This window comes from Nothobranchius furzeri, chromosome 18, assembly GCF_043380555.1.
Source record: "Nothobranchius furzeri strain GRZ-AD chromosome 18, NfurGRZ-RIMD1, whole genome shotgun sequence".
NCBI classification, from domain to species: Eukaryota; Metazoa; Chordata; class Actinopteri; order Cyprinodontiformes; family Nothobranchiidae; genus Nothobranchius; species Nothobranchius furzeri.
This window is the reverse complement of record NC_091758.1, coordinates 30,480,549-30,493,090: the sequence shown is the minus strand read 5'-3', so window position 1 is coordinate 30,493,090 and position 12,542 is coordinate 30,480,549. Positions and strand designations below refer to the sequence as shown.

General features: G+C 43.1%; 1 protein-coding gene across 2 annotated transcripts in view; it reads right to left on the bottom strand.

Annotated features, from left to right (window-relative positions):
• The window catches only part of asap2a (ArfGAP with SH3 domain, ankyrin repeat and PH domain 2a), a 57,871-nt gene that overhangs the window by 1,605 nt on the left and 43,724 nt on the right, over positions 1–12,542 (bottom strand). For both annotated transcript variants that reach the window (XM_015969978.3, XM_015969980.3), the window contains 22 exons: positions 10,782–10,911; positions 10,554–10,639; positions 10,382–10,457; positions 10,212–10,298; positions 9,792–9,895; positions 9,636–9,705; positions 7,826–7,913; positions 7,392–7,440; positions 7,130–7,296; positions 6,630–6,763; positions 6,200–6,294; positions 5,906–6,095; positions 5,726–5,811; positions 5,360–5,475; positions 3,587–3,654; positions 3,393–3,500; positions 3,087–3,291; positions 2,807–2,959; positions 1,339–1,408; positions 1,189–1,247; positions 991–1,070; positions 515–634 (listed from right to left, as the gene is read on the bottom strand). In XM_015969978.3, the coding sequence (XP_015825464.1) occupies positions 515–634; positions 991–1,070; positions 1,189–1,247; positions 1,339–1,408; positions 2,807–2,959; positions 3,087–3,291; positions 3,393–3,500; positions 3,587–3,654; positions 5,360–5,475; positions 5,726–5,811; positions 5,906–6,095; positions 6,200–6,294; positions 6,630–6,763; positions 7,130–7,296; positions 7,392–7,440; positions 7,826–7,913; positions 9,636–9,705; positions 9,792–9,895; positions 10,212–10,298; positions 10,382–10,457; positions 10,554–10,639; positions 10,782–10,911 (2,341 nt within the window). The remainder of the gene's footprint in view (positions 1–514; positions 635–990; positions 1,071–1,188; positions 1,248–1,338; positions 1,409–2,806; positions 2,960–3,086; positions 3,292–3,392; positions 3,501–3,586; positions 3,655–5,359; positions 5,476–5,725; positions 5,812–5,905; positions 6,096–6,199; positions 6,295–6,629; positions 6,764–7,129; positions 7,297–7,391; positions 7,441–7,825; positions 7,914–9,635; positions 9,706–9,791; positions 9,896–10,211; positions 10,299–10,381; positions 10,458–10,553; positions 10,640–10,781; positions 10,912–12,542) is intronic.

The window sequence follows — 12,542 nt, the reverse complement described above, 5'->3', positions numbered from 1 at the left end:
CATCCCCACTGATCTCCTACGTCTAACGGCTACATCACAACAAACGTCTCACTATAATCCAAGAGTTACCCTTTTTTCTGTTTACCTTCAGTATGCATAATCTTCATTTTAGTCATTTTAAAGCCGTCTACACCTGAAAATAAACACGACATGAAACTAGAGGAAAGAATAAATGCAGCTGAGACCAAATTTACTTCTCTGTCTTTAGAAACAACTAAAACCCTTCCTAATTCCATCCGCAGGCCTGTTTTCAGTCACCGAGGCGCTATCGCTCTTTCGTTTTTAATCAGAAACAAAAAGAGCGATAAAAGTGTTGCAGGATGGAGAGGAAGCATGGCGGGGTCATGGGGGACTCTGGCTCCGTGTAGGGAGACAAGAGGCTGACTAAATACGGTCATGTCTGCAGGGGTGGCCGAGGAAAACAAGCTGCAGCTGGTTCACACGCAGGAAGAAACAGCAGTCGGAAAAAGAGAAGGAGGAGGTGGGAAAGGCGTGCAGCTGGATGGATACTAACCCACCACTCCTGGTCCTCCTCTCCGTCCACCACGATCACCTCGCCCTCAGAAAACGTCAGCTCGTCGGGGTTGTCGGCTATGCAGTTGTAGATGGCCTTCACTCGTTTTGGTCTCTGCTTCTGATGAGCAAAACCACACAAATGCTCCCGTATTTAATAAAATTGGTTCTATGTAAGAAGAATGGTGCTTTTCAGGATGTTAGGAGGAAGTATAGCAAACATAAAACCTCATGTGTTCATTTAAATCCCCCCCATGTGAATAATATCCATTTTGCAATCAAAAACCATAGAAACACGTGAATCCAAACGAAGTTCAGAAAAAAACTTCAGGTAAATAATCATGTTTACATGTTTACAAAATCTTTTCCAACCAGGAAAACAAACGCAGACTTCAGGAAGGACGTTTACAGCACCAGCAGACGGGTCACACAGCAGAGAAATGAAAGAAAACATTAAAAGAAGAACGAGATTCTCACTGAGAAGGACTTTCTCGGAATGGGGGCCGGAGGCAGGGAATGACCCGTGGTGTTCTGGGGGCATCCTGGCACTTCCTTAGCTGGAACAGGAAACAGGAAATGACATCACAACAGCAAAAATAAAAATAAAAGCTACAAACTTCCCGAAATGAATCAGTAAAACCACCACGCCATTTCAACATTCAGCCATTCACTCACCGGCTCTTTCTACAGATTCTGTGCGATTCAGGAAAGCTCGGCTGAAGCTTTTATCAGTCCTGGAAAAACAAACAAACGGAAGCTTTAACAACCTGAGAACTGTCTGTAAAAATCTGTAGATTTTATTTAAAGTAGTTTATGGTTTCTTACCCATCTGGAGATTTAGGTGGACCTGACCTGGTCCCCAACAGACCAGACTTTGCTACAGCAGGACCCAAACCTGGAACACACATCAGCATTTGTTGGTGTAAAGGCTTCTAGAACAACCTTTTCTTTTCACATTAGGAAATCGTTCTTTGAGCCTCTAATTAACATATTAAACTTTGTTGGGGTTTAAAATGGCCCAGGAGCCCTGCTAAAGGGCTAACTCCATAAAGCCCTACAATGGCTGCAGACAAATAAGCAAGAGGAGCACAAGCTACCGATTTATCTGGCATTCAAGTCTGGATATTCCCAAAACCGCCTGGAATGTCGCACGTGTGCTCCAACAAACACTTTTGATGTTTTCCTCTCGTCCAACATAGACATTTGTACTATCTCAAGCTAGTCGTTAGCAGTAGCTCAGGCTATCATTAGCAAAACCTCAGGGTAGCAATAGCAGTACCTTGAGATAGCATTGGCAGTAATTTGGGTTAGCATTACTAGCAGCTCAGCCTATATTAGCATTATCACCAGCAATGCTAATTTAAGGTGGTATGTCTACGCTGTTGACGTGTTACTTCCCAAGTTACTTCCCACGTTTCTCTGTGGCCATTTCTAAAAGACTCATTTGCATAAGAAAGCAGGTCAGACACAACCCAGACTTTTTGGTAAGGATCATTTGCTACCTCGAGCTACCTGTATTTAAATACAAGGTACCTGTGATTTTAAACACTTGCTTTTTTTATTTATTAATCTTTTAAAGTTCCACTTGTAGTTAAAATTCTCCTTTATGGAGAAATTTTAAATGTTTGTTCACAGCAAGTCACCCCCCAGAGTCTTACTACACTCCCACTTCCTGTTTGAAAAATACAACAAATGCTGCTGCCTGGCAGACAGATAGGGCGCCGCCGCTAACAAATACACACACACAGGCTCATAATCACATTGTGACATCATAATGTACCAGCTAACGTCATAGTGTACCTCTTAGCCAATAGCGATGGCAGATTTTAATTCAAATGGAGTACAGTTTTTACCTGAAGATGGCGCAACACTGATAGTTTTAGGCAGAATATTTAAATTTTAACTAAGAGTCACTAAAGTGCCAAATTACTGACTAAACGTGTCTACAGCATGATTAAACACTCATTTATATAGTTTATTGGCAAAAATAACGTTAATCTTTAAGATTATAGATTTAAGTCCCATTCTGTCAGAGTTCTTCATTAGGAAACTGTTTTCAGAGCACACGGAACCCTAACCCCAACCCACTGAACCAGTTTGTGGGTTTCACTAACATCTGTAGAAACCAGATGATTTGAGTTCTTTTTAACAGAATCGGACTGAGAGATTATTACGAATTTTTAAAGGAGCATCAGCCTAAATCTGAAAATGGGTTTTCAGCCACGGGTACCGGCCCCAAAGCCATTCAGCCTAAAAGTCGACATTTAATCAGCCTGACGGAGGGGCTCTTTACCTCCACCTGAAGTGAGCCTCGTGGGGGGGACAGGGGCATGCATGTTGGGAGGATCCGAGGAAGAGCGCTGTCTGCCGCTCAGGTCCAACGAAGACGGTTTCCAGATGGAGGAAGTGGAGGACTGACTGGCTCCACCTAGAGCCGATAACTGGGCTACAGGAGAAGAAGAATGTCTCCATGGCAACATCAGTGGTGTTTAAAGAGGTTAAACATGTTCCTCAGGGGGTTTCCTCTATAACTTCCTAAAGGCAGCTGGAGGTCAGACGGTTTTCCCTCTTACCCAGGTTCCTCGGGGGCAGCGGTGGAGCGGAGGTGGTGGCCGACTGAGGCGAGTTAGTGTTGACGATGGTGCCGTACGTCTCGTTGTTCACCAGATTGGGCATGTAGAGGCGCTGCTTGTCCCTACCGAGGCCAGCCTGAAGGTGGGAGTTACTGCCGGGGGCGTAGCAGCTGACTGGGCGGTCATCTCTCCGGTGAGGGCTCGGCTGCAGGGGTCAGGGGTCAAAGGGTGAAGTTAAAAGAGACCATAAACAGTTCAACAGATCTCCACAGATGAGTTTGACTTCTCAGCTTGTGGTCGACTCACCTTTTCATCCAGATCTTCATCGCTCTCATCCAGGTCTTCATGGTGCAGGCGCCACTCGTACTCCACGTGGACGTGGGCGTTGAATTTTCCCGCCAGCGCTTGGTTCAACTGTAAACACGAAGGCGTCAGATGTCTAACGGCTCTAACGAACCCATAAAAGCAACGCTCTGGTGGATAGAAACGACTCGTCTCACCAGATCCTCACACTGACTGTGTCTTAGCCTGCGGGCGATATCCAGTGGCGTTTCTCCGGCCTCGTTGGCTTGAAGGAAGGACAAACCAAAACACGTAATCATCGTTTTATTCACACACCACTCAAGGACAAACGCGCTTGCTCTCGTTTCTGTCCACAGTGACAACAGCAAACGTGTAATTAGACGGTTTCCCAGACTGAGCTGATGCTCTCTGCCCTCCTGTTATCTGGCTGTTGTTGATTTCAGAGTGGAGCAAAACACGACGAGTGTTGTGAGAAAATAAAAGACAATTTCAAGGACTTGACGTGTGGGACCTGAAAGGATGAAAGGAAAGGATGGGAGCCTGAGAACACGAGGAGTTGTTAGCCACGATAACTCTACAACAGAGTGGTTTCTCTGCTCCAACACACAGTGGCTGAATCACCTATGCAGCAGCTCATCAGGCTCTGCAGACGCCTGTTAATCACTTGCTGAATGAAATCAGGTGTGTCGAGGCAGTTAAAACATGAGGCATCAGAAAATCCAAAAAACCTGGTGAAAAATTAGGCTACAAGTGAAAAGGAGAATTTTTCAGTACAGATATATTTTTATTTGCTTAAAATTAATTTAGTTTGATGTTTTTTGACCCCAAAATTTTCCTGGAACAAAAACAAAACTTTTAATGACGATCTCACCTTTTACTTCGACTTACCCTCAGTTTTGATTATTAATCTTTAAATTGTAGAATTTTGTTTTTGTTATTTATTTGCCAACATTGTTTATTTTCAATGTGACTTATTTACTGTCATGTTTATGAGGTCCAACTAATCTGAAAAAAACTCACACCAAATAAAAACGAGTTAACGATGCTTACACTTTTTAAATGTCCAGGAAGAATGGCATCTTTGATCCAACATGGCCGACTTCCTGATGCATGCGGGGCATGTCATTTGGAATCCTAGGATGTTCAAGGAAGGTCCCGCCTTTCTCGCCTCTGATTGGCTATTTCATGTAAGAGGAAGTTGTTTTCCATCGCTGCAGGTTTTTAGGTTTACAGCCAGATCTTGAGGAGTTTATTATGAGGCTATCCTACTTTAATAAGTTAAAGCTGTTTACAAGTTAGAGCACATCTCTCATCATCAGATTAAATGTGTAGCATTTAATCAAACATTAGGTTAAAGCCGATTATGATTTAGACCTATTTTTCACCCGTTTTCATTCTAGAAAAGAAACAGACCTGATGCACACAGATGGGCAGAATATGGCAGTTTTAATAAATTTCATACCCAGATAAGGCACATATGTTTATCCTATGTACTCTAAGGCTTGAGAGCCAAGAGATACGAAGTCCAACAGTTTGATAAATGCAACAAGATTATAAATGAATATTTTAGGTTTTTCAGTTTTTTATGAAACATAAAATATTTAGCAAAACAGGACAGAATGGTTATTATAGCGCTGAGTTCACATTTTCTTGACAAAACTCCCCAAAACATCTTTCTGCTGGTGGCAGAAGGACAGTCTGTACTTGGCGAAGACAGCCGGTTTGCCGCTAAATGAAATAGCCAATTGTAGCAGAGCCTTTCTCGCCAATCAGAGGCCAGAAAGGCGGGACCTTCCTTGGACATCCTAGAATTCCAAATGACGCATCCAGGGCATCGGTGTGCATGCAATTTTATCGCCTTTAACAAGGCAAATGGGAAACGTGGGAGATGTGAAACTAAACTGCTAAACTGTGATGATCCAAAGCCCGTGACTGGGATGTTTGAGGTCAGTGAACGCATCATTTCCTACCGATATCTATGGACGCTTTTCCTCGCAGCAGCAGCTTCAAACACTCGCTGTTGTCAGTCAGGCAGCAGTAGTGCAGCGCCGTGCTGCCTTTGGCCGTCTGCTTGTCCAAATTTAAACTACAGACACACACACACACACACACACACACACACACACACACACACACACACACACACACACACACACACACACACACACACACACACACACACACACACACACACACACACACACACACACACACACACACACACACACACACACACACTAATTAAATCCAAACAAGCACAGAAAATCAGCCTGCAGACATATTTACATATATTTTTCTCCAAACATAAACCGCATGTTCCTCCTGGCTTTGTTCACCTGTTCTGAGTGAGGAAGTCGACGATGTGGAGAGACGTTCGATCCACTAGCCTGACCGCCAGATGAAGGGCCGTCTCGCCGTGCTCCTGTGTGAAAACACCTCTGAGTGAGTGAATGAATGAGTAAATGAGTGAATCACACAGAGAAGCTACAGTTTAGTAAAGCTGGTGGTGCTCTCACGTGTCCGTTGGCGAGTGGAATGGGTTCCATGAGGTCCACCCCCTCAGCGTAGACCTGGATGAGCTGGAAGATGTTTCGAGCCTTCACCGCCTCGCACAGCGCGTGGAGCCGCGACGCAGCATCAGGGTATTCTTTCTTGGCGAAGCGTTTCTCCGTGTATTTGGCCGTGATGAAGTCCTTCCTCGTCTGCCTGGTGAACACAAACTGCAGGCATTAAAAGCTGAGTTTTTTTTTTTTTAAGTTTAAATTTTGCAAACTTAGTTTATTTAAGTGAAGACAAAGAATGTGGCTCACATGTCACTGGCTGGGTTGGGTTTCACCACGTTCTCAGCAATCAAAGCGGCCTCCATGATTTCATTAAAGCCAGCGTTCCCCACGTTCTTGGCCAGCTGTGGAGCACCAACAGATAAATAAGCTAGTTATGAACCACGATGATTAATTCAAACACCATCAGTGCTGCTAACACGCCCCCACATCCCGAGCCGGAATCCTGTCGGATTCTGGCCAAGTCGACTGGCGTCTGAAGACCGAGGAAAGCAATCAGGAAGGGAAGAGTTTAATCCCAAACGTCCCACAGGCTGTAAATCTCTGCACCAACAGTGAGAAAAAAAAACGTCTCAGCTATTCTGAGAGGCGGAGACATGCACAAGGAGAAGAGGAGCAAAGCAACATCTCATTCCCAGCATTCTACATTCATCCCAAAGTGAGAGAAAATGGGATTTACCAAGAGCTCTGAGGTGCTGAGGACATCCAGAGTGAGGGACTGGATCCGGGAGTAGTGGACTCCCAGCTCCCTGTGGATTCCTGAACATTCAATACAGGTGAGGATTCCCAGGTTGGTGGAAAGCCACGTCGGATCTAAAAGAAAAATGATTATTTTTAAATAATCCCTTAATTCCAGAGTTTGTGGGATTTTTTTTTAACAGTGTTTTGTCCTTTTGTTGGAAAATTAGAATCCTTAATGCTGCTGAATGCACGCTTACTCAGGTTGGAGGATATCACTATGGAGCATTTCTGCAAGAACCAGGAATGCAGTTTAAAGAACAAAATCCTGCAACGTCCACGGATTCCTGAAGGGAAATCTGAGCTGATTTTATAAGAAAATTAAAGGAACTCTTCATTAGACACCAATCTGGCCTTTACATTGTGACTTAACCACTGAATGATGATGCAAGTTCCTCCAGTGTGATGCGACCCTACAGGACCTCATAAGGAGTCACTCACTGGGGGCGCCGCAGTCACAGCACACATCGTTTCCAGTCATCCTCTTGACCTCCCCCAGGATCGCCTTGGTCAGCTCCTGCACGATGTTGCTCTCACCCACGTGGTGGTCCCCTTTGAACGCCTGATTCAGCGCCTCCTCTTTACTGTTCTGCAGCACTGAGATCCAACTGCAGGGAGAAAATCAGGCCAGCAGAGGGGAATGAGGCAAAGCCGAGGCAAGAAGGTGGAGGAGGTGGGAAACGGAAAGGAAACAGGAACGTACATCTGACAGTCCTGGTCGTCCTCGGCCTGAAAGTGATACGTTCTGTCGTCTAAAAGAAAAGGAAGTGAGAGATGACCTCAGTAAGTTTAACACAAGCTTACCTGGTTTCAGCTGTGAATGCACCGTTTTAATAATTAAAAGCTACTTTTAAGTAATTTCGATGGAAGCCCATTCCTGCCACTCAGATTAACAAATGCATGCTTTATCTCGAAATTATGAGATTTAAAAAAATTATCCGAGTGGTGGGAATGGACTTCCACCCCCACCCATTTATATTTAAAATCAGTAGATTGAGGCGTATAGAACGATAATATATTAGAATAAATCTTAGCTGATGCCCTCTAGGTTGGATTTACATCCGACTACAACAACCGGAGTCTTCGGAAGTTAAAAGAGGCCTCCATAAGAGATAAAAATAAAAATATTTCACATACGTGATATGAGGTCAAAGCTTCTCTTCTCCTCAGGATTGTGTTTCACCTGGCAGGTTAGCAGGTTGAGTTTAGCCGGCGGTCGGTTAGCCTGGAGAAATTAAACGTTATGGACGAGAAGTGGTGTGTGAGCAAAACCAATCGTCCAATAAGCTGCTAAGCGTGAGAACAACACTACATCTTCAAATGCTTATGTGTGCAAGGGTCATTAAAGGACTATTTCAGCTATTTTGACGAGTGTGAAGTTTTAACGGATCACCATCTGACCTATATTTGGATAAAAAAATGGAATCCCTTTGGAAAATTTGAGTTTAAAGCCAAAAGGCTGACAAACTAACTAATGGCTAGTTTGAATGTCGAGATCAAAGCAATTTATGTTATTTTAAAGCAGCTCTAAACACTTTATCAGCGTTTGTGAAATGTTTACAATGGGAACGGAAGTATTCAGACCCCTGTCAATTTTTCACCCTGTTATATTGCAGCAATTTGATCAAATTAATTATTTACATTTTTCCTCATTACTGTACACACAGCACCCCATAATGACAGAAAAAACACAGAATATTAGAAATTTCTGCAGAGTTATTAAAAAAGAAACTGAAATATCACATGGTCCTAAGTATCCAGACCCTTTGCTCAGTATTTAGAAGCACCCTTATACAGCCATGAGCATGTTAAAGGTGCAACAAGTTCCTTAGACCTGGATTTGGGGATCCTGGAGAAAGTTCTTGTCCAGGATATCCCTGTACTTGTCCACATTCATCGTTCCCTTGAATGCAACTAGTCGTCCTGTCCCTGCAGCTGAAAAACACCTCCACAGCATGATGCTGCCACCGCCATGCTTCACTGCGAGGACTGCAAGTCGACAAGTAATGAGCAGTGCCTGGTTTTCTCCACACGTGCCACAGAGAATTAAGGCCAAAAAGTTCTATCTTGGTCTCATCAGACCAGAGAATCTAAATTCTCACCATCTCGGGGTCCTTAAGGTGTCATTTAGCAAACTACATGTGGGCTTTCATGTATCTTGCACTGTGGAGAGGCTTCCAACACGCCACTCTGCCATAAAGCCTGACTGGTGCAGGGCTGCAGTGATAGTTGACTTTCTACAACTTTCTCCCATCTCCTAACTGCATCTCTGGAGCTCAACCACAGTGATCTTTGGCTTCTTCTTTACCTCTCTCATCAAGGCTCTTCTCCCCCAGTAGCTCAATTTGGCCGGACGACCTGCTGTAGGAAGGGGTTCTGATCATCCCAAACGTTTTCCATTTAGGGATTATGGAGACCACTGTCTTAGGAACCTTAAATGCAGCAGAGATTTTTTTGTAACCATGGCCAGATCTGTTCCTTGCCATAAATCTGTCTCTAAGCTCTTCAGGTAGTTCCTTTGACCTCATGATTCTCATTTGCTCTGACATGCATTGTGAGCTGTATGGTCTTATATCGACAGGTGTGTGGCCTCCCTAATCAAGTCCAATAAGTATAGTCAAACACAGCTGGACTCTCATGAAGGTGTAGGACCATCTCAAAGATGATCAGAATAAATGAAAAGAGTTAAATATAAGTGTCACAGCAAAGGATCTGAATACTTAGGACTCTGTGATATTTCTTTTTTATTAAATCTGTAGAAAGAAACCAGAGAACTCCATGGCTAACTAGCCAGAACAATGAAAACTGTTTCTCTAAACTGAGGCTGTTCAGGAATCAATCCTCAGCACAAAGTAAAAAAGGTGTGTTTAGTTGATGATTTCCTTCGTGCAACAATGACTCCTGCCAATAACCTTTAATTGATCCCTTTTCACACCAACACGCTTACCGTGCCGTGTGAGATGGTGAGGTATCCATTTTTTGCCGTGCATTTCCTCTTTTGCCACACTTTTCTCAACCTGTCACACAGACATGGGACAAATACTCGTATCTGACATTCACAGCGAGATGAGGATGCTAATCCCGCAGCGTTTTACACACTCACCCATCACTTTTCTTAAAAAGGAAGCCGCTTCGCTCAGTGCCGTGCTCCTTGTTGCCCTGCGGCTGATGGAGGCTGTAGGTTGTGCTCTGTCGCACCTGAGAATCCTGGGGGGGGGGGGGGGGGGGGAAACCACATGCGCAGGCAGAAAGAAAAACTAATTAGCAGAAAAAAGGCTTAGAAAGAATCCAACAGGATTACTTTGCATCTCCGGACAAATCTGACGCTAAAACAGAAAACCACTTACTCTCCTCGTCTTTTCACAACCACGAAGGCAGGAAAACAGAAGAAATTCATTTTAGAAAAAAAACAGACCTGTCCACAAACTGTTAAAAAAAGTTTTTTTGTAATTGAATTTTTGTGTCTACGTTTAGATTAGCGACGAAATTAAAAGCCTGGAGGCCGCCGAGTGGATTATTTTACCTCCTTCTGCTCCACCTGCAGAGTAGACTTGAGGACGTCTCTCAGCTGAGTCAGCTGCTTCCTCTCCTCGTCCTGCGCCTGCTTGATCTGAGGCAACGAGATGAAGCAACAAAGGTTTGAGTAAAATAAAAATATAAAACAAAAGAGAGTTCTGATGTGATGCGTTTTACCGTGTGCAGATCAGTGGACAGTTTCTCTATGGAAGGCTTTAGGTTGTCCACGGCTTTTAGACCATCCTGGAAGAAACTGAGCAGGACGTGAGAGAACAGTCAGGACAAAAGGACACGAAGCTGCTTCGTAGTGAATAAAATGAGCCTTTTTCCTCACGAGGCGAGGTCTTACTTGCACTGAGCGTGGAAGTACTTGATGAGGTTCTGCAACAGGTCCACTCCCTTCTTGATTTTTATCTCATTGACTTTGAGGAGATACTGTAAACAGAGACAGGGTTCAGACAGATGTTTCATATTAGAACAAGAACAATAATCTGTATTTTAAAACATCATGGAGATGATACAAATGTGCCACTTCCAGTGTTTAAATCCCATCGATCGGATCGGCGATTTTCCTGACCTCGCACATCTGCAGCTGGAAGAATCTTCTCTCCTTCTCCATCTCTTCAGCGATTTCCGCCCCGCTGATTTCTGTCCTGATCATCCCGTGCTGCCTGGCGTGCTCCTTCTTCTCCTTCTCGATCTTGGTCCTGACGGGAGGCAACGCCGCAGGGGTTAAAGGGCACATCAGGGAAAAAAAAATCCGTTCCAGCATCACAAACACAGAGCGTGTTAAAACCAGCCCTAAACAGCCGTAGTTTAAACAATGTTCATGAGCTGCAGATTATTAATTCCTTAATTTCTCATTTACCTCACAGAGCCAAGAAAAACATGCATAACTTATAAAAATACGGTTTAAACGTGAAATTTAGAATTATTTTATGAGAGAGGCATTTGATGGATTATTTCATCTCGTGAAGAAGTAGAAAGTCATGTGATTTCATCAAGTGTGATTAAAAAAAGTAGTTTTAAAAGAATAAAAGGTGATCTAATCATGTTTATAAAATTACATTAAAGACCAAGTTCACTCGTTTTTTAACACATCTATCGTGGTCTCTAGTATAAATGATGTGAGTTGATTTCTGTAGGGAAAAAAAGCTCTGGCGCTCCTGTTTCAGGGATTAGAAGTGAGCCAGAGGAGAGGTGAGCAGCAGACGGACGGATTTGGAGCCTTATTTCCTGATATTTGGACATCTCTCCTCTGATTGGCTAAAAGCACCACAACTCTACCACTGCCTCAGTTCGCTCTGAAACACTGATGTTGTATCTCCACAAATAACACAAGGCTGGGGGAGTTCTGCTGTGTGGTGAAGTTGCTAATGCTAACGGTTAGCTTCTACTAGCAAAGACTTTCTCTACTGGAAGTAAAATCAACAACAGCTTTCCGCGTTGCAAGCCAAGATGGGCGAGTCCATGAATGATAATTTTACAATCTGACGTGCAGATTCTGACGCCCTAATGAGAGCATTTCCTCGTCGTTTCCCCGTCTACACTCCAACAGCGGCTAATGCCGAAAAATGTAGGTAAAAATGTTTTATCAGTGAACTTGGTCTTTAAAATTCTCTAAATGCTACTCACTTATTTGCACCAAAATACCTAAAAACTATTTAGAAGTGGTCTAAAACATTCTTTAACACAATTATCTTTTAGATAAGTCAAAAAGGTCTGTAATTTTTAATGAGTCATTTTGCATAATATTATGATGTATTTAAAGAAAAATGCATGTAGAAACATCCCAAGATTACAATTTACTGGTGAGAAAAATGTATCCATATTATTTAGGGTTGATTTTTTTAAATACAAATTCATAATCTCCGACAGACGGGTATAAAACACACCACACAGAAGGGATGGAAGGTTCATTCCATGCAACAGGTCAGCATTTTAATCAGTTACATTTTTTTCTTTGGAATAACAACGATTCAGTTTGATTAAAAAAAACATGACAAATACGATAAATCTCACAATACACGTGAGATAATATGATATATTGTAATAATAAAAGCCAGAGATTTGTAACTTTTAAGACTGAATTTAACTGGGAAAGTCAGGCCAGACCAGCTTCCAAGACACGTCCAGAACAATCGTGACATTTTGTCGTTCTGCCATAATGAAGGCGGTAAAAACTGCTGCCACCTAGCAGTCGGAGTTTGAATTGCACTACACAAATTAAATACAGTAATTATTTACAGGTAAATTCTCAAACAAAATCGATACACGGCTTTTAAATATCGATTCAGTGTATCGATATTTTCTTACATCCCTTACACCCATCTCCCAT